Source organism: Andrographis paniculata, unplaced genomic scaffold (assembly GCF_009805555.1).
Source record: "Andrographis paniculata isolate CXL003 unplaced genomic scaffold, ASM980555v1 Contig73END, whole genome shotgun sequence".
NCBI lineage: Eukaryota > Viridiplantae > Streptophyta > Magnoliopsida > Lamiales > Acanthaceae > Andrographis > Andrographis paniculata.
Window position 1 is genome coordinate 981,443 of NW_026137610.1, and position 22,642 is coordinate 1,004,084.

At 29.9% G+C, this 22,642-nt stretch overlaps 5 protein-coding genes across 5 annotated transcripts; 3 read left to right on the forward strand and 2 right to left on the reverse strand.

Annotated features, from left to right (window-relative positions):
• The first annotated feature begins 5,580 nt into the window (after positions 1 to 5,580).
• LOC127265417 (agamous-like MADS-box protein AGL61) lies at positions 5,581 to 6,126 on the forward strand. The gene has a single exon (XM_051295196.1). The coding sequence runs from the start codon at positions 5,581 to 5,583 to the stop codon at positions 6,124 to 6,126; it is 546 nt and encodes a 181-aa protein (XP_051151153.1).
• Positions 6,127 to 9,589: 3,463 nt separating this feature from the next.
• LOC127265419 (agamous-like MADS-box protein AGL62) lies at positions 9,590 to 10,039 on the forward strand. Its single transcript, XM_051295197.1, has one exon. It carries the CDS (start codon positions 9,590 to 9,592, stop codon positions 10,037 to 10,039), a length of 450 nt encoding a protein of 149 aa, XP_051151154.1.
• Positions 10,040 to 14,704: 4,665 nt separating this feature from the next.
• LOC127265420 (agamous-like MADS-box protein AGL61) lies at positions 14,705 to 15,559 on the forward strand. Its single transcript, XM_051295198.1, has one exon. The coding sequence runs from the start codon at positions 14,705 to 14,707 to the stop codon at positions 15,557 to 15,559; it is 855 nt and encodes a 284-aa protein (XP_051151155.1).
• Positions 15,560 to 16,110: 551 nt separating this feature from the next.
• LOC127265733 (uncharacterized protein At1g32220, chloroplastic) lies at positions 16,111 to 20,148 on the reverse strand. Its single transcript, XM_051295695.1, has 10 exons — positions 19,990 to 20,148; positions 19,329 to 19,482; positions 19,156 to 19,244; positions 18,652 to 18,707; positions 18,492 to 18,544; positions 17,820 to 17,913; positions 17,237 to 17,316; positions 16,758 to 16,800; positions 16,569 to 16,660; positions 16,111 to 16,458 (listed from the first exon to the last, which is right to left on the reverse strand). The coding sequence occupies exons 1-10, from the start codon at positions 20,034 to 20,036 to the stop codon at positions 16,276 to 16,278; spliced, it is 891 nt and encodes a 296-aa protein (XP_051151652.1). The 5' UTR covers positions 20,037 to 20,148; the 3' UTR covers positions 16,111 to 16,275.
• A 419-nt stretch (positions 20,149 to 20,567) lies between these two features.
• On the reverse strand, positions 20,568 to 21,145 carry LOC127265714 (protein GLUTAMINE DUMPER 5-like). The gene has a single exon (XM_051295671.1). The coding sequence runs from the start codon at positions 21,010 to 21,012 to the stop codon at positions 20,665 to 20,667; it is 348 nt and encodes a 115-aa protein (XP_051151628.1). The 5' UTR covers positions 21,013 to 21,145; the 3' UTR covers positions 20,568 to 20,664.
• Between the last annotated feature and the right edge of the window lie 1,497 nt (positions 21,146 to 22,642).

A 22,642-nucleotide genomic window follows, 5' to 3' on the forward strand; every position in this document is an offset into this window, starting at 1 on the left:
ATTCACAACTTACATAATAAAAATATATTATTATTTTTTTTTAAATTATTAAAATATTATTTAAATAAAAATTCATTTTAATATTATCCAAATTTAAATCCATAATTTCATTGTCACAAACTCATTCCAACACCACTAGACCATATAAATAATTGAATTTTTCTAAAATATCTAGAATATAGAGAAAAGATATCACAAATATTTTCTCTTATCATATCCACGTTGCCGTTTCTGTCCTTCCCCACGTACTATGTCACTTTCCTTTTTTGCAAAATGATTACACACTTTAATCTCATTTTAAATTTTTAATTTTTTTTAATTTTAATTAAACTAATTGTTTATTTTAATTTTAATTTATAATTATTTATATTATATGATAATTATTTTCACTAATACATTCTTAATTATCTACTAATTACACCCCTCTTCCTAAAATACCGTGTCTACAGTGCAGCAAACACGGTATCTGGGACGGAGGGAGTACTATTTATGTCCCACTACAAATTTTTATTGACTAGTGCAAGCGAGCAAGAGATTTTTGAAATTATTGTCCTATGAATTTATGTATAAAGTAATTATATGTGTAATTGAGATAATAAAATAAAAAATTAACCGAGACAATATAGATGAATGTGTTGTTGTGTATTAATGCCATGTGATTACCAACTGAATTTTGCTGAATAAGTAGTTAGCAGTTGAAGGGAGAGTGTGTGTATGTGCCGAGTTTTAAATAATGGAAAAAGACAGATGAGAAGGGACACGCGAATTAAAAGTGCCTCAATTATACATACAACTATTCAAATATTTAAATAAAATAAAATAAGTTTATATATCTGTCTGTTACCAAATAATACTCACTAGCATTTAAAAACATCACAAGCTTTGCTTCGTACTACTATTAATAAAATTAAATGACACGTAAGAACATGTCACACAACACTTACACTATGGACAAAGTGTTGATTAGAAGGGTTATATTATTATTATTATTATTATTATTTAATATATATTTGAGTGTTTTTATTTTGGGCTTTTGGATATATGTGCTTTTTGAATGTTTGATAAGAAAAAATGCTAATATAAAAAATTAAAAGTATATGAATTTGCTTTATAACAGTTTTCTTTTTCTTTTTGAAGAAAAATAAAAAATAAAAAAATTATAATAAATGATAAAAAATAATAAAATAGCTGTTTAGCCATAATAAATTTATAAAATATAACAATATAACTTACAGATTGAAAATATTTTTTACTATAATACTTGCTTTCTTTACATTTTTTCATCCATTTTTTTTCCTAACACGATTATGTCTTTTGAAAAAATAGTACAAAAATAAAATTATATTTAAATAAAATAATAATAAATAAAGAAAACTATTTTCTTTCAAACCTGTATTGTATTGATACGATTCTCAAATATATATTAAAAATAATATTTTTATTGATAGTTAATTTTTTATTAAATAATTAATTTTTTATGAGTGAATAAAAAATATTATATATATATTGGATGAGTGTATATGTATACTATATATTTTTTTAATATATAATAATTATGAAAAATTGTTCGATTAAAAATTACTGAACAAACCCAAAATAGCCACCAAGAAAATGAATAAAGAAATCATGCAATTATTACCCATATTTTACTCTCTCTCTCTATATATATTTAAATAAATAATAAATAAAATTAGAATGATAAAAAAAAATAAAAGAAAAAAATATCAAAATCGGTCTCATTAAAATAGAAAAAACCAAAATCAATATTGATCATAATATGACAAACTTAAAAAAAAATAAACTCATTGAACAAATATGACTGCATTTGAAATAGTAACATAAATGTTGGCGGAATAATATCTTTAGGTAATTTTGGAAATATATATTTTTGGATAATATTAATATTACTATATTTTATGCATCCAATAAGTTGGAATTTGACTACATTATCATAGCAGTATTTGAAATTATTAAAAAAATTTATGTCATTTGCCATTTTTTTTTTAATCATTCCCGAAACCAAATCGTACAGCTCAATCAAGAGTTCGACGAAGTATTGGAAATGAAAGAACAAATAAAAGATAAAGATAAACAACTCGATGAGATTGATCGAATTCGCCTTAAGAGCTGGTGGGAACAAATACCTATTGACAGCCTAAATGCGAATCAAGCCCAAGAGTGGATCGCCTTGTTTGAAAACCTTTGTGCCCTAGTCCGCAAACCAAAAGACGAGATCATGAATGGCGTCGGCACTACCTAGCGCCATTGGAAACGGTGGTCCAATGGTGGAACGATTGAAGGCAACAAAGGCGGCAATGGCTAAGGCTCTCAAAGGGACATGTCATTTGGTTCGATATTGATCAATTCAAATCAATTACCAACAAAAATATACTTTGTTATCAAAGAAACCCCATATATTTTGTTATCCAAGGAATTCATGGATACTTTCTCCCAAATGATCAAAATCTAGCCAATGGCATCGGCAAAAGTGGTGGCGATGACTTTAGGAATGGTGGCGGTGGTGACGAGTTCTAACTTGTGATTCTCATAGTGTCGCAATCACAATGTAATGGCCGCAATAGTGATTGATCTAAAAGAAATTTGTGATCTTTTGTGATTTGTAAAATTTGATATATTTTTTTTTTCAATATATATATATAATTTATATTTGAAATCTGTCTCCAATCCTTATTTACCGCCGCTCCCCCGCCTTGTGCGTCATCCCCAAGGCGGCGGCCTCTACTGCTAGGGCTGCCGCAGTCTTTGTCTCTCAAATTCTAATGACACCCTCTCTTTGCCATCTCGACTTCATATCTTTGTTTAAAAGACTTTTAACTTAATTAAATCAATTAGTATTAAATAGAGTAGTTTTCACCTTATAAGTTAGGGGAGTCCCAAAATTTATTCCATGTGAGATATATTAAGTGATGAAACTAGTTGTAAAAGTTCGAGGGCAAAATGTTGATTCATTTTTATTTTTTAGTGTTATCGTTTTCAATTTGTCCCAACGCATCATGTATAAAAAAAATTAATAAAAAGGATAAAAATTATATATTAAGATAAAAATGAACAAACCTATAAGAGTCGGATAACAATTTGTCTTCGAAAATTATAAAATGAAAGGATTATTTATTTATTATATTCAAAAAATTATTTAAGATATTTTACGTTTTTTTATTTGTATAAAACTTTCATAATTTAGGTCTTTATTTAAAATCAAATATATATTTTGGACAAGAAGGATGTTTTGTGCAAATTTGACATAACAAAAGGGAGTTTCACGCAATAAATATAAAACACAGAGTGTTTTTGTGCATTTTTAGCAAAAGCAGGAGGTGTTATATAATTTATTCGTTTACTAAATTTGATAATTTATGAAACTAATTTTATACAAATCTAGTTATGATTTAAAATGATAAAAGAAAAAAAAAATTATGTGTGGAATTGAAAAATATTTCTCTTAATAAAAATTTTCAATATATATATATATATATAGTAACTAAGAAAAAGATTGAAAATATTTTATGAAGTTACTGCTACCTGGGTTTTGCTTGCCAACTATGATTCACCTAATTCGACCGGTGCTTTATCCGGAGCATTACCCGAAGTGGCTGCCATTCCACATTTAAAAAAAATAAAATAAAATAAAATAAGAAAATAAAATTATAATGATAAAAAAATAAAAAGTTTTATGTATTTGTGATAATTCTTTATTAGTAATTTTATAGGATTCAAAAATAATTCTAAAGTATTACAAACACTGTATTTTAGAAACTGTATTTGTAATAAAGAATAATACTTCATTCGTCTCAAATACTGCTCAACAATTTGAGACAATTTGAAGATTAGGTGACGTGATTGGAGAGAGAAATACATAGAGAAAATTGTAAAAATATATCATATGTATACATCATTGTCACTTTTGTTATGTATTTATCTCGCTGACAAAATATATCCTACACGTTTGCAAAAGTTGTTATTTTTATCCTTTGGCCGCGAACATGTATGATATATTTTGTCAGCGAGATAAATATATGACAAATGTGATAATGAGGTATACATGTGAAATATTTTTTGCAATTTTTCTGAAATATATATTTATTTTTTATTTAAGTAATGCATAAAGTAAAATGTATATATATATAATTAATTATTTTTAAATTCGAAAATATTGCAGTGAATTTGAAAAAAAAAAAAAAAAATTTGTCAGGGTTTGAGTAAGAAGCATCTTAAATCAAAGATTGACTTTATAAGAGAGAATAAAATATATATTATACAAATAACGAGAAATTCTGTTGGACAAACAAAATAATCATTCTTTATTTTTTTTATAATATATTATTTTAATGCATACATTTTATCAATAAAATCTTAAATATAATTGCGTTAGATTGCAATTATTAATTTTTAAAAATTATGTCATTAATTACTTACGCTAATTGAGAATACGGCGCGGTCTATATAAAGATGGATATTACTTATCCGTCATTCATACATTCATTGACACAAAATCGTATATGTGTTCATTATAAGCAATTTGTATTCCAAACAATGGATGCCAATAAATCATTAGCTATATATTGCAAATATACCGAATATATAGCTCGATCTTTGGTGAGTCATTTCATATGTTGTTTATAGCATATCTTAATATTTTGCTCATTTTTCTCTATTTATGTTCTTCTTCCTTTATTTTTTTCTTTTGATTCATTAGAACTTTTGAAAATGGGATTTTTAGTGTTTGAATTTTATTCACTTTGTATAAATCTGTAGAAGCTGCATTTTATTTTTTATTCTTAACAAAATTTATTATGCATATATATTTTTTTAAAACAATAGTAACGTAATTATTGGTAAAGCTTTTAGTTGTATTTTTTTTTATATGTACGAATAATTGTGTTGATAATATAAAATAATATTTTATGTTAGAAATGTTGATTTTTTTAAGATAATTGAATATATATTGTTTATATTATACAAATATGTATGTAGATTGTATTCTTTTATTAATATTTATCGGAAAATCGAATTAGAAATAATTAGTTTGATGAACAAATTTTCTGTAAGTATAAAATTAATTTTTACTAGATTTTATGCATCAAATCATTTACAATTTGACTATATCACTATAATAGTATCTGACATTATTAAACTTGTATTGTTATTTGCCATATTTTGTTAGTAGTAACTAGTAAAACCATTAATTTTTGTTACTAAATATCCAATTTTCATTTCTAAATCAAATTAATATTACTATATTAAATTCATCAAATTATTAAAAATTTGACTAACTCACTTAAATAGTATTTGAAATCATTAAAACATTATTGTTATTTGCCATATTATTTCAAGTACTCCAAGTACATTAATTTATGTTACCTATTATTCATTTTTCGTATTTATCCCACAAACTAAAAATGCAAATATACAATTAATCACATTTATTGCTAATCCAACATTTTCAACTATAAATACATACTATACACTAATCCACAATCACATCCTTCAAGCTTGGAACAATTTTCATACAATATTCCTCATCTTTTTGTATCTTATTTCCCATTTATTTCTATTCGTAAAATGGCAGGTAGGCAAACCAGGGGCCGACAGAGAATCCCTATCCAGTTCATTGAAAGCCAGGACGACATGTATGCCACGTTTTCGAAACGTCGCCTTGGCCTTTATAAAAAGGCCAGTGAGCTCAGCACCCTGTGCGGTGTTGACATTGGATTAATTATCTTCTCTCCTACGGGAAATCCATACTCGTTTTTCAGTCCGGGTGCGGAGGCGATTATGGAGAGATACCGGAATCCCGACCAGCCCGTAAGCGGCATTCCTCAGTTCATCGACGATCATTCTAGAACCCAACTCGTGCAGCTCAATCAAGCGCTCGATGAGGTTCTAGAAATGAAAGAACAAATCAAAGATCGAGAGAAACAACTCGATGAGGCTGATGGAATTCGCCCTAAGGGTTGGTGGGAACATGTCCCCGTTGAGAGCCTGAATGCGAACCAGGTCCTAACATGGACCACTTGGTTCGAGAATGTTCGGACCCAAATTCGCACTCGGAAGGAGGAACTTAGGAATGGCGCTGGTACTAGCGCCGCTCCCGGTTCCACCCGTTAGCCGACTTTATTAATGTATATATATATATTATATTATGTTGTTTAATACATTTTACTAAAATAATAAGTTATGTTAAAGAAAAATATCTTGTTCTTATATTCGACTTGCTGTGTGTCTCTTGAGTTTATTAAGAAAAAAATTAATTAATTGATTGAATGCTAAATGTACTTTTAACTTTTAATAATAAATTAATTCAATATGGAGTACAATTGTTAAAATATGTTGAATCCATTGGATTGACTTACTAAAAGGGGTCAGTTTACATGTGAGCCAATTAAAATTTGACAACAATAATTTATTATATTAGTTATAAAATATATAATTTTAATATTTAATATATTATTTATTTAATCTTAGATGTTATGTTTTATATTATTATTTTAAAAAATTAAATTAGTTTTATAATTCAAAATTATATATGTTTTGGGTCTTTCCATTCACTAATAATAGAAATATTTTAGATATCTATAAAGAAAATAGACACGCCAAATGTAGAGGTATACTATTAAAAATTAGTTAACATATTATTTCACATTAAAGTATTTTTTATGTTATTATATTAATGCATAAATTTATTATTTATCTACTAAATAAAAAATACTATTGTTTTGACCCAACGTGCAAATAATAGATATATAACGGTTTATGGACTTATGTGTATATTAATATATTATTCTTTTTATTAATATTTCGGCAAAATTTTATACACAAATTTAGCCCATAGCCCAATTCCTTAAATTTTTCATATTTAATAATTAATTTATGAAAAATCTTTTTCAAATTTGACGAATTGTGATAATATTAACAATAATAATGCATTTTGTTCAATATAAAATTAAATTTACATTAATATGCAAGTTAATTTATATTTCGATACTTTCAATAATTTTCGTAAATTTAAATTATGAAACTTTCAAATATTTAGAAAATTGATGAATAATTATACATACCATATATATATATATATATGAAGCGGTTAAAATAATTTTACCTTCCAATGAAAATTTATAATATCCAACAAAAATCATGACAATTGCTGCACATTAATAAAATCTTCCAAAAAGAAAAAAAAGAGAAAATAATTTTTGGATATACTATTTTCTCTAAATATTATTAAAAATATTATATATATATACACATATTAGCATAATATATAATATATTTATTAAAAAAGTCAATAATTCAATACAAATATTATTTTTATGTAATTGATACGAATTTTTATATCTAACATAAAAAAATTATATATTCATTCAAAAATATAAAATAAATATACTGAATACTTCACTTGTAATTTTATTCGATTCAATAAAAGTTTACGGTATATCTTGGACTTTAATTTATTTCAAACACTATTATTATTGAAATGTAAGTAAAACTATGATTATTTAATTTCATCGATAAAATTTTAAATTAAAGGTAATTGCATTAACTCTCGATTATTATTTCTTTTTTTAAAAAAATATATCATTAATTACTTACGCTTAAAGAGAGTCGACAATGATCTATATAAAGGTCGAATTTTGTGCGTCATTTTGACATCTATTAATACAAAAACATATCTTGTATATATGTTCATTACATGCAATTCATATTTCGGACAATGGATTCCGATAAATCATTAGCTACATATATTGCCATACAATGGCAAGTATGTCGAATGGTTCAATATTTGTGAGTTATTTCATTTGTTGTGTATATTATACGTACTCATATTTTAATATTTTCCGCATTTTCTTATTATTATTATTATTTTTTTTTCTGTGGGGCTGGGGTGGCGGGATTCATTAGAACTCAAATTTGCATTAGAACTTTTGAAAAATGGTTTATAAATTTTGCATTACAGTTGTAATATGAATATGTTTGAATTTTTTTATTTATGCATGAGATACAAATCACTAAAACTTGGAGGCGTATTTGGTTGTGATTTTAAATCGAAATCAATACTATTTATACTATACGGTTTTTAAATAATTATATTTTTTTTATATAAAATATCTTATTAAAATACTATTTAAATAAAAATTTAAATCAATATTTCATTTCAAATCAATTTGAAATGTATTAATATTACTGCTAATATTGGAAAAATGATATAATTTTATGTAACTAGAATTTTTATATTTTTTACTAAATTACTTAAATAGTAGTACTCCCTCCGTCCCGTAAAAAAAGTATCCATTTTTCCATTTTAGTCCGTCCCATAACAAAGTATCCATTTCTTTTTTTAGTAACTGTACTATCTACCTAACATTACAAATATCCTTACAACTTACAATATATTACACAAATGTCATTAACTTTATATCATACATACTAATACTAATAAGGTTATTTTAGTCGTTTCTACCTTATTCATACTATATCTCAATATAATACTAATATTTCTAAAATTACGTACAAAAAACAAATGGATATTTAGTTTCGAGATGGAGGGACTATATGGAATTATTAAAAAATTTATTGTCAGTTGCCATATTTTATCAAATACTACAACTACATTAATTCTGTTACCAAATACTCATTTCTTTATAAAATTAGTATTACTATATTTTATGTATTAGAATTCGACTAAATCACTTAAATAGTATCTGAAATTATTAAAAAATTTATTGTCATTTGGCATAATTTTCCAAGTAACTACATTAATTTTGTTACCAATTGTTCAATCATTTAGAATTTGACTAAATCACTTAAATAGTATATGAAATTTAAATTTTTTTATTGTCATTAGCCATAGTTTCAAAAGTAACTATATTAATTTTTGTTACCTATTACCCAATCATTTAGAATTTGACTAAATCACTTAAATAGTATATGAAATTATTACAAATTTTATTGTCATTTGCCATATTTTCTCAAGTAATGCTACATTAATTTTTATTACCAATTACCCATTTCTAAAAAAAGTTAATATTACTAATACATTATTTTTGTTACTAATTATCCATTTCGAAATAACAATATTACTATATTTTATGCATCAAATCATTTAGAATTAATCGACTAAATCGCTTAAAAAACATCAAATTTAATTGATATTACTATATTTTATGCATCAAATCCTTTAAAATTTAACTATTTCACTTAAATAGTATGTGAAATTATTGAAATTTTTATTGTCATTTACCATTTTTTTCCAAGTACTACAAGTGCATTAATTTTTGTTACCAATTATCCCATTTTCGTTTATACATAATTGACGAAATAATTCTACATACTAAAAATGTAAAAAATACAATTAATCACACATTATTGCTAATCCAATTTTTTCAACTATAAATAGACCCACACCTAATTGTAAATCCATCATCACATCTAGCAAGCTTTATACATTTTCCTTACAATATTCCCTCCTAATTTTGCCTTTTATTTCTCATTTATCTGTATTTTTAAAATGGCTGGTAGACAAACTCGAGGCCGCCGAAGAATTCCTATTCGATTTATTGAAAACCAAGAGGACATGTACGCTACGTTCTCTAAGCGTCGTCTTGGCCTTTATAACAAGGCGAGCGAGCTCAGCACTCTTTGTAGTGTTGACGTTGGAGTAATTATATCGTCTCCAAGAGGAATCCCACACTCGTTTTATAGTCCGAGTATGGGAGTTGTATTGGAGAGATACTTAAATCCCAACATGCCCGTGAGCGGTGTTCCTCGATTCATCGACAATCATTCCCGGAACCAAATCGCACGGCTCAATCAAGAGCTCGACGAGGTTCTGGAAATGAAAGAGCAATTAAAAATAAGGGATAAACAAGTCGATGAAATTGATCGAACCCGTCCCAAGGGCTGGTGGGAGCAAGTACCTATCGAGAGCCTGGATGCAAACCAGGTCCAAATGTGGATCTCCCGATTCGAGAACCTTCGTGCCCAAATCCGGGCTCGTAAGGAAGAGATCGAGCACTGCGCCTGAACTAAACCGTTTCCTGCCTCGCACTTTCAACGTCTAGGGCCATCTTTAGGAAGACAGTTGAGGGGGATGATCCGAGCAACTACCCTTTCAAAGTTTAGCAACAAACAACCCTTGAAAATCAGAAGAAGGGCAATGATTCTACCCCAGTTTGTTATTTAACTGGGGAGGATGATAATGCTGCTGAGCTTTTTTGAGAGTTTGCCTGGGTACTTTCCCCTGAATGGTCAAAGCCTAGTCGATGGCTATGGAGATGGTCAATAATGGTGGAAAGATTGGAGGCAATGGAGGCGGCGAGGGTGATGGCGAGGGTTCTAATATATAATTCTCGAATTAAATATTATTTTGATATGATATTTTGTGAGAGAACATAATGTATTTTTATTGGCCTATAGAAGCGGTCAATAATGGTGGAAAGATTGAAGGCAATGGAGGCTGCAATAGAGGCGGCGATGATGGCGAGAGTTCTAATTTGTGATTTGTATAATTATATAGTATTTTGATGTAATATTTTATGAGAAAAAAATAATGTATTTGATTGAATAATATTAATTTGTGCTTGAATTTTTATTTTAAACTTTTAGAAAAAGAATAACAAAAAATTAAGATGTAGATGATACATATTTATTTGTGTACAAAATATAAATAATTTAAGTGCAAGCTATCAATAACTTATTCATTGTTGCCTTCCTATTGTATATTATATGTGTTGTCAATATTGTATTCAATTTTATAACTTAACAAGGCTCGTTACTATTTATTTAAATTTGAGATTTGAACTATGAAAAATATTTGAAATTTGGTGAATAATTAATTATACATAATACATATATAAAGTAGGTTAATATAATTTACTTTCCATTGATGAATGATAATATCCAACAAAAATCAGGATAGTTGATACACATTAAATAAAATATTCCAAATAAGAAAAAAGAATAAATATATATGGTCACCAAAAAAAGAAAAACAAAAGAAACAAAAATTGAAATGTAAATAGAAAATATTTTCTTGATTTTTTTATAATATAATATTTTAATGCTTACCCTTTTCTTTCAATAAAATCTTAAACGTAAGTGCATTAGATCACATGTATTATTATTATTATATTTAAAAAATTATATCACTAATTACTTACGCTTAAACGAGAATATGACACGCTCTGTATAAAGGTCGTCGATGTCTGTCCGTCACTCATATATCTAGTTACACAAAAATGTACTATATATATATGTACCATATATTTAAAATGGCAAATATACCGAATGGTTCGATATTTGGTAAGTCATTTCATATATGGTGTATAGTTATTTTAATGTTTTGCGCATTTTTACTTATTATTCATTTATTTATTTCATTATTTGGCTTACTATAAGTCAAAATATTGTTTCTTTTAATTTGTATGCGAAATTTAACTTATTACCAATAATTTGTTTTGAATAAAATTAATGCTACTATATTTAATGAATTTGACTAAATCACTAAAAAATTATTAACATTTTTATTGTTACTTGCCTTATTTTTAACATTAAATTTTGTTACCAATAATATGTTTGAATAAAATTAATATTACTACATTTTATATATTTGACTAAATCACTTAAATAATAGAAGTATAAAAAGTTACTAAAATTTTAGGTATCATTTGCCTTATTCTTTAAAATACCACAACTACAATATTAATCTTTGTTTCCTATTATCCATTTTTGGGTTATACATAATGGAATCCTACATACTAAAAATGTTAAAATACAATTAATCAGGCTAATTTCTTATCCGATTTTCATATATATATATATATATAATTATAAATACATCCACACCAAATTGTAAATATCATTATATTTTTACAAGCTTTAAAGTATTTTTCATACAACTTTTTCAAAACGCGGTGTCGGCCTTTACAAAAAGACAAATGAACTCAGCACTATTTGTGGAGTTGATATAGGATTAATTATGTCTTCTCCTATAGGAAATCCATACTCATTCCTTAGTTCCGACTATGGAAGCTGTCCTGAAGAGATACATAAACCCTAACATGGCCGTGAGCGGTGTTCCTCAATTCATCGACGATCATTCCCGCAACCGAATTGCACGGCTCAATCAAGAGCTCGACGAGGTTCTAGAAATGAAAGAACAACTAAAAGAAAAGGATAAAGAGCTCGATGAGATTGATCAAACTCGCCCTAAGAGCTGGTGGGAACAAGTACCCATTGAAAGCCTGAATGTAAACCAAGTCCAAACGTGGATCGCTAGGTTTGAAAACCTTCGTGCCCAAATCCGTGTTCGAAAGGAGGAGACCAAGAACCACGCCAATTAACACTAGCGCTGCTGCCATAACCACTAGATCAGCCGTTATCGCAATCCAAGGCCGAGATCACAGTGAAACGATCCAGTTTCCTGCGTCGAAATTTTCAACTTCTAGGGCCATCTTCAACAAGGCAAGTTGAGGGGGATGATCCCAGCAACTATGCTTCCGAAGTTCAAATTAATGGTGATGGCGACAGCAATGACAGTGCCAATGGTGGAACGATTGAAGGCGATGCTGGCGTGGTGGTGATGGTGAGGATTCTAACTTGTGATCTTCGAAAGATCGCAATGACTACAGCTCTCAAAGGGACATGTTATTTGGTTCGATATTGATCGATACAAATCAATTACCAACAAAAATATATTTTTTTATTGATTATAAGAGATATAACAGTTTGTAATTTTGTTTAAATAATATTTTGTGAGAGAAAATAATACATTTTTATTAAATTTGTACGAACCTATAGTTTGGTCATATCATTTTTCTAGTATTTTACAAACTTGAGCAAAGAGAATGCATGTATATATTTAGAGGTATAATAATAATAATAAATAGATTATATACTTTACGGGTAAAAGAATTGTATATATATATTTCAAAATGAAATTGTGAAAATCTTAAAATTTTGAACAAAATAACAAAAAATTATGAAGAGTCAATCTACCTAAATTTTGAAAATTATATTACATAATTACATATACCATACATATGAAATTGGTAAATGCAATCAAAATCTAGCATGCAATTACCATGCCTTATATAAAAATTTCCCAAAAAAAAAAAAAAAGTTATCAAGAAAAGGAAAGCATTACCCATACTTTCAAAATAAAAATAAAATAATATTTCCTTAATCCCCACAATCATATCCATGTTACTATATATACTACTATAATTTAGGAGGATATAATTAATAAATAATTAAGATATATTAGTAAAAATAATTATCATATAATATAAACAATTATAAATTAAAATTAATATACCTAATTAATTTAATTAAAATTTTAAAAAATAAAAATTAAAAAACTTCTACGTACTATACGGGTGCCATCAAGACATTTCACGCCGATGGACAAAATATGCAAAAAAATTTCATTTAGGAGAATATTTCAACGACAAACTCAAGTTACAAGACTAAAATATGAAATTGTCAGTTACGAGACTAAAAAAATAATTTATCCTTTGAAATTTAAAATGTATAATTTTTTTTTCAAAAAGAAAAAATGACATAAGATTAAGGATGTACGGATAAAATCTTAAATCTAAAATCTCACTAAAATCACGATTATTATATTTGCTAAAAAGGTATGTCATTATTTACTTACGCTTAAAACTACGATTATTATTGTTACTAAAGAAAATTTTCATTAATTACTTACACGTAAAATAAATCGACACCGCCTATATAAAGGTTGATGTTTTAATCATTCATACATCCGTTAACACTACAATACATTATGTTTATGTTTAGTGCTTCCATTTTATACTTCAAACAAGGAATGCCGATGATAAATTCTCGGCTACGTTGTCATGCAATAGCAACCATGTCGAATGGCTCGAAAATTGGTGAGTTATTTCACATATCATGCATATGATATATAATTTGTTCATATATTGTTCTTTGTTATGCTATAATTATCTGTGCTTCCCAGTGTTTGTTTGGGGATTTGGATTTTGAGTTGATACTTGAATAGTAAAAATTTTGAATTTGAATAGTTGTACGATGCGATATAAATAGGTGTTAATGTGATGTTTTGAATGTAAAATTAAGTTTAAATTTAACATAAAAAATAAAAAATAAGTATTTGATTTGACCTTTTTTTGGAAAAAAAATAAGATGAACAGTGGATTTAAAATCCAATCTCCCAAACAAACACACCCTAATTAAATCTCAAAGTTGTTGTAAAATAATGAGATTTTAGATTTTTATATTTCAACTTATATTATACGCTTATGATCAATCAAATTTTGCCTAAATTACTTAAATAGTCATCTAAATTATTAAAATTTTGTTACCATATGCTGTATTTTGTTAATTGCCACACTAAATTAATTTTTGTTACTGATTAATCACTTAAAATTTATCTAATTTTATTGTGATTGCAAATACTGCGTATTTTTGTATGAACATAATGCATAAAATCACATTAATTGTTAATCTACTTTGTATAACTATAAATATATATTCACTAAGGTTATATTATATCTATCAAATTTTATAATTTTTAAACTTATCTTACGACAGTCCTTCTTTATTCATATTTTTCACCAAATTTATTTTTTAATATAAAATGGCAGCTAGACAAACAAGAGGGCGTCAAAGAATTCCAATCCAACCGATCGAAAATCAAAGAGACATGTACGCTTCATTCTCAAAGCGTCGCCTAAGCCTTTACAAAAAGGCAAGCGAGCTCAGCACCCTATGTGGGGCTAATATGGGAATAATAATCTTCTCCCCAACAGGACTTCCATATTCGTTTTTCAGCCCGAATATGGATATCCTATTGAGGAGATATAGAAATGCTAACCAACCCCTTGATCGCATAACTCAGTACATCGAGAATTATCTCGGGAACCAGATCCAACAACAAAATCAACAGTTGGATGAGGTTTTAGAGATGAAAGAAGAAATAAAAGCAAGGGATAAAGAACTCGATGAAATCGATCCAACTCGCGTAAAAGGTTGGTGGGAACAGGTACCTATCGAGAGCCTCGGCCCAAGAGAGATCATAGAGTGGACCGCCTGGTTCGAGACAATTCAAGCCCAAGCCCACCGGAGGGAGGAGGAGATGAGGAATGCCGCCAGCACTAGCGGCGGCGCCGCTGCTGCCGTCCAAGAACCGCCACAAACCATTTCAACTCCTCCGACAAACCGTGTCGTTCCAACAACCTATGATGATCCGATGGCAGGGCCATCGTCATCTTCGAGCCACTATAATATCTTTCCACAACCTACATCCTCAACTCAGCCTCATCAAGAATTATTCCTGGGAAATCAAAACATGGGCAATGATTCTAGCCCGTTTTATCATTTCTCAGGATCTTTTATTGATGAGAATTTATTTAGAGAGGATGATGATATTGCCGCGCTGTTAGGGGGATCGCATTGGAGCTTCTTTCCAGTGGATCAAAACCCAAATGATGGCTCCGGCAATGGTGGTGGTGGCAATAGTGACAACAATGGTGGCGGCGGCGAGGGTTCTAACTTATGAACCTCGGCTATTGGAAAGTTGGGTTGAAATGGCAACGGCAACGGCGGCTCTCAATCAATGCGTACCTGATCTTCTCACCAGTCTTTTGAACGAGTTTAAACTATCGATCTCATCGAGTTTTTTATCCCTTTCTTTTATTACTTCTTGTATTTGTAAATTAAACTTCATCAAGTTGTTATATCTTATTAGAGTTTGGTTAATTGTTTATAGAGTGATATGTGGTTAGGATTTTGTATTTGTTTATTTTTTATTTGGAAATAGTAAAAATGTGATTGTAATAAATATTTAATGTCTTATAGATACATATATATATATTTCTTGCCAATACAATAATAAATATGGCAAATATTAACATTCGCACACACATGCATATTAATAACAAAGTTAAGTATTTTTACTTTGTATTCGGTTTTTACTGCTAATAACAACAATTCAAAAATAAAATAAAATAAACCAAAAAATTATCTAAATCATAGCAACTAAAATAGTGCCGGAATAGAAACGGACAAGACTGAAATTGCAGTTCAATTGATTGATGTACCAAAGCCACGAATAAAATGTGTTTTATTCATTTCATCATATATCACTGAAAACACAAAAGATTGTACCAAGGAATAAGTCAATCTTAGTTCATCAAATTATTCAGGCAGCCTCGACAGAAATCACACCCCACAAATGATCACTCGCCCAATACTCTTATGTGTGGAAATGTGTATTCAATTTAATTGCTTCTGCTGGCTATACCGTAAAATGCCGTATACGTCGACAATGCCTGGCGGGAAGACGGGATCAGTGGCCGCTCTTACGGCGACCTTAGCAACTGCACTGACATTCACAGGAGGGGTGAGAAGCGGTCCGACCATGGGAATTTTCACCAGTGCCTTCAAATGCTGGAGGCCCTGCATTGACGATATTCATATGAAGGTGTCTCAGATGTCTGGAAGAATAGACTATATATTATATAAACAGATAAATGCCAAAACCGGAAAAGAGTGGAGCGATCTCTCACCATCTCCAGTGGAGCCCCGATTAGATGAAGTGGTACTGCCATGCCTGCAACCTGGCGAGTTCCGTATATAAATCCAGGCCTCAGAATCACTCCTGAAAAACAAGATTGAATTTTTGCATCAAGGAGAAGGTGACTTGGATACATATGATGACATAATGTTCCCCTGGCAGCTCGATTTTAATATGTTACCTCCATATGGGTATCTTGTGAGTAACTCTGTCTCAGCGGCTCTCTGTACCACATGATATAATATGAAATTAGATGAGGGCCGTTGAAGCTTTTTGTTTCAACTTAAACAGCATAGTAAGAGATACTGCACAACTACAGAAACTTCTTCCTCTCCATCGAGTCTTGCTGTTTGAAGAATACAAGATTTCCCTATAGTGGTGACACTATGTACTCTATCCATCAAAATGAAAACACAGCTCTATGTATTCATTCGGCTTAGAAGTATTTTGTATGCAAGAACAGAACATTTTTACAGGAATAGATGGTCTCAATAGCAATAATTTAATATTTGAACAACAAAGCATTTTTTCTAATTAAATTAACACCAGAAATGGAATCGTTAAAATTTAAAGATCCTTTCTTGATAGCCACTAAGCATATGCTTAGAACTTATGAAACCATAATATCTGATAAAGAAAAGTAGGGAGTTGTGGTAATACCTTTCCCTCATAATATCCTTTAAGCAAATAATTTACAACGCCGAAGTCAGCAGCAGATATGTAAACAAACCTCTTGACTCCTACAGATTAGAAGAGAGAGGTTACGATGCGGACGGTGTAGTTTACTATGTATAAGATGTAAACAGAAGATTTAGCATGTAATGTCATTTCTACTGAAAAGAACAGGAGAGAAAATAATCTAGTTCATAGACGACTCCTAATAAAGATGAGATGAAAGTTAATATAAGTTCAAAAGAAACAAATAGCAAAAAAATCCCTGGCTAGATATTGAAAATCTCAAAAGAACAAGCTGTGCAAGAAAATCCAGCCCAGACCTCATTCTAAACCAGTTCCAACTATGTGATTTGGGTGCGGATATGGAACTGTTTCCAAACACAGAAGCCAAGTGTGACAATTAAACAATTCCATGCTCAACTCACTTTTGACATCTTCAACATTGCTCCCAAATAATAAACAAAGTATAATAACTCCATTTCCAAAAAATTGAAATTAAGAGAAGCTACCAGCATGGGCATACATATATATATATATGTGTACATATATCTTCTCTCAACTATTGTACCTGCTTCTGAAGCAGCTCTAACAGCATTAATATTTGCAGTTCCATTGATTTTGTACATTTCAGAGTTGGAACCAAACCCACCAACACAAGAAATCTGCCATAAAATTCACATTCAAGAAATAAAAAATAAGTCAGCAAAAAAAATAAATAAATAAATTGGTAACAGCATGTCGATGAGGCTTAGTTTGCAAGCATGAAAGTTTTTTCTTTCACGGCCAAAATGACTGGATACTTTCTCAAAGAAGTTTCTGTGAAGGCTTATAGCTTAGTTGGTAGATAGTAGTGTTTTCATATTGAATTTATACACACAAAAACACTAATTCCTTATGAACATAATAAACAAAATCACCAACACAGCTTCAATTATCTTATTCAATTCCAAGTAACACTGCAAAATCACCAACATGAAATAGCTAATTAATTAAATTGCATCTTCTATTATTTTGCACTATTCTAAAAATCCACTTCTTTCCATTTCAAGAAAAGTGAACTAACAAGGAGGAACACATGCAACCCAAGTGCTCTGGAGCACCTATATGATCAAATGATAGAATTTTAAGTAAGAATTAACTCAACACTCCATCAGTTGAGAAAACAGATAAATCTAATGTCATCTCTCCATTTAGTTCCACACGCATACCACAACAGAATTCAAGGCGAAATAGTACGCACAACTGAGGTTACTCCCTCGAGCGCATCCTTCCACACATGCGTAAAAAGGTTACCTTCAAGCAAGGAAAAATATATATATATATATATAAATAACTCAAATGACCAAATATTTTCCATTATCTGAAAACAAAAAATGAATTCTGCAGAGCAACCAGGAAACCTTGATGCCACGTCACTTTGTCAGCCCAAGATTCTTTTACAGAAGATCTACCAGATCTGCAGAGAGCATGCATAAAATAATACTTGAGCATTATGCAACCGAAGGTTGATTAGAGCTATGATGCACAGAAGCTTGGTGCTTAAGCTTCCTAAGATGACTATTAACACAATATAAACGATGCTTCCAAGAAATATTGTTCTGAAGGATAGATTTTTACTTTTTTGGGGTTCACATCCAAGAATAAGAAGGTTCTAGGTGGTCTAGTTATCAACAGTTATAGAAGTCTGGACAAATATATATGCAGCTATAGCTCCTGCTCCCAAATACAAATTCATTAAGGACACGGAGGGGCATATTCAGTAACAAAGATGGTGTAATCATTATGGGTCATTAGTATAGAATTTTAACAGAAACAAATGGAGGACACCAAACAACCATCTATGAGCATATACAGAACCATGCGTACCATACCAAGGAATGTGACTTAATTTCAGAAAATATTACCTGCTGAGGCTGGCAACAGAGTAACCACGATTCAAAGCTTCTTTGCATATATGAGAACCAACAAACCCATTTCCGCCAAGAACAAGCAACTACATACAAAATCAAACATAAATAGTTGCTTGGACTGGAGTAACATAAAAGATATGTCATTGTAACCAGTTCAAGTTGAGCACCTTCTCTGTTGAAAGAGGTTGGGCTTGTACAGTTTCTGCTTCCTCAACTCTATCAGTTCTAACAGAATCTTTAGCGCTGACAGGTCCAGTAGAATCAACTGACAAAGTAGGCCCGCTTCCCGGGAGGGCTGTACTGCTGAAATATCTTGTAGTGCTGAAATATAAGAAACGATATTAGAACAAGGCAATAGTCAAAACAAAGTTTCGAAGCAATGTGAAAATTCAGAAGGCTTATCAACAATCCTAACTGGAAAGAGGCCAAAATGAATACAATTATTCTATGACACACATTCACTATTTCAGCACTTCATACAGAAAACTTAGCAAAACTCAAAGATTTACATTTTTAAGGATGCAACCTACAATTCCTGCTGGTTCCTCCATTGCAACTAAACCATCAACCAATTCCCATTACTACAAGATAGCTTGTCCAAAGATACCCAAACCAATTTCCATAACAAACATTCCACAAACCTCCTAGTCACAAACATTTCAATCAGAGTACACATTAGAACAATCACCAAGCATTTATTTTCCACATTACTCAAAACATCTTCGCAAACAAAACCAACCAACCGACAGGAAACAACATCGCATTCCAAAACCCCATCGAGTGCAATACAAAAGAAAGCGAGAACAGAAACGGAAGTAGACAAATTACTAGAATTGAGAGAGCGAGGGCTTCAAACGGAGGATCACGCGAGACATCTTCCTTCCACGATCGCCGGGTATCGATCAAGAAATACCAATACCTAAAACCAGAACGCTCGTGAGATTTTTTTTTCTTCAGTTCTTGAGAGCACACACGCAACGGAGAGCGTTCAATTCAATTATGTAGGGATGCTAACACGTGGCGACCTCCTGCAACGACCCGTAGCGTTAACATGTGGCCCGATTTGCACCCACTCACTCAATAACGCTACTACCTTCTTTCAAAATAAAGCGCTATTTGGACTAAACGCGATTTTTGCATATTTGGGCCGACCTCACGGCCCAATCGTACTTTGGGCCGTAAGTTGATTAGTTTCTTTTGTATATAATAATTTTATAAATTATAAATTATATACTGATCATGATGCGGTTTTCCATTTCCGCATCCAGACACGTGCCCTAAATGACAGGTGGGATACGAAATTCAGTGACGCGGCGGCGAAACGCCGCTGCCGTCGTCAGGTTGAAGATACGGATGGATATACATATACCTACTGTATCATTGAAACTGGAAATGCTATTGCCATTTCATCATAGAATATACAATCACAAAGTGATCGATCATCGATACGAAGATCACACAGTCCAATTACTTCAATCGAGAGACTTGAAATAAAATAATCGATCACACTTGTAAGATCTTTTCGGCTGTTTCTTCGTCTTCGTCTTCGTCTTCTTTGCTTGCGGCGGCATCGAAATCGGCGGGCGTTGCGAGAAACGTGGGGTTGAGTTGACCGGCCATAACAACGAGGACTCTGGATTCAGCAACTGGGGGAGCCACGCCGCCAGAGTTTTCCCCTTTCTCCGAGTCTTCGATGGGGCCGCCGGAGCGCCGGCGCCGGCGATAGAAGCAGGCTAAGAGGAGGAGCAGGATTGCCATTAGCAGTGCCATCCCCGCTAGGGCACTGAAGAGATAGAGCATCGAGGAGAGCCGCGGAGGAGGAGACTGTGCGACGGTGGTCGTCGTCGACATTTTTGCGGCAGGAAGGATTTTGGCGGAGTAACACAAGACAAGGGGAGCACTGTGTACGGTAAATTATCCAGGGTGCTTTTAGGTTTTACTCTTATTCTAAAATTTCTTAAGAAAAAATTTATCAAATTAAATATATATATATATATTTGTTATAATATAAAATTTTATATATTTAAAATATTATTATTAATATTCTTTTCCTCCTATACTAATTGACATATTTTCAAAACATTCACAAATTCACACCAGACCATTGATTTTTGTTTTTTCTTTTTTAATTTATATGATTTTGGTTTAAAATTAGTTGTTGTTTTGAATTTTAATTTAATATACTATTTAAAATATATAAATCAATTTAATTAACATCATAACATTACATCATCATAAATATGCGTAGACTTACTCAAAACCCCTCTATTTCTATATCTCTCATAAAAATAAATAAATAATTTTATCAATATTTAAAACTGCACACATTTTTTATAAAATCGATTTATATTAATTATAAATAAAAATATATATATTTTTTTATTTACTTTTTATTATAGAAAATTATTTTCTACAAAATGATATCCATATTCATATATTTTTGTAAGTGCTATATAATTTTTAAATATTTAAACATATATTTTAATTTTTAATTATATATATTAAATTTATTTTAAAATTATAAACTATTATTAATTACATAAAAATAATACTCCCTCCGTCCGTTTACATTTACTTTTGGATTATAGTAAGTAGTTAAAAGTAGTGTAATGATATTTTTGCTCTTATTTTTTTTGTGTAAAAATAATGATGTGGTGTAAAGTAAGGGTATTTATGGAAAAAAATAGGGTATTCAATGAAATATTAACTTTGTAATTGGATGTCCCAAAATAGAAATATGTAAACATTGTAAGTGGACGGAGGGAGTAATATAATAATATTATAACTCATTATTATTAACTAGTATTATCTTAAATACCATCTCTCTAATCAAATGATTTAATTCCGGTGGACACGGAGGGAGTAAATATTTTAATATGGTATATTTTGTGAGATAATATTTACCATAAATTGTAGTTGAATGAAGGAGTAGTAAGTATCAACGTAATTTGAGCTGGTTACACGCCCATAATATAATATATTCAAGGCAGCCCATGGGAATATTATAATTGGGCCTTGGCTTAGCATAATTGGGCCATAATTAAATTAGCATGGCCCATAAAATCCATATTTAACAAATAATAATAATAATAATAATAATAATAATAACCAAGTAATTTAATGAAATTGCAGCATTACCCAAATTATATTGTTTGAAATTTTACTTTCAATTAATGATAAAGTTTAGATAAGTGGATTATTGTGAGGGGAAATAATGGGTTGTCACGTATTCTTTACCCACTAATCATTTGTGTGGTATACTAGTTTCAATTTTATTATGGAACTTCCAGTAATATTTTTAAATTTGAAAAATTGTTTTATATGATTATAATAATTAATTTATTATTATTGTAAATGTAACTTTGTTAAGTAGGCGATTCTATACTATTTTTTATTTTTTATTTTTTATTTTTGGAAAAAAAACGTGCGATGGAATCCAAAATGCGACTTTGGTTGAGGAATTTTCTTTAATTTATGGGGA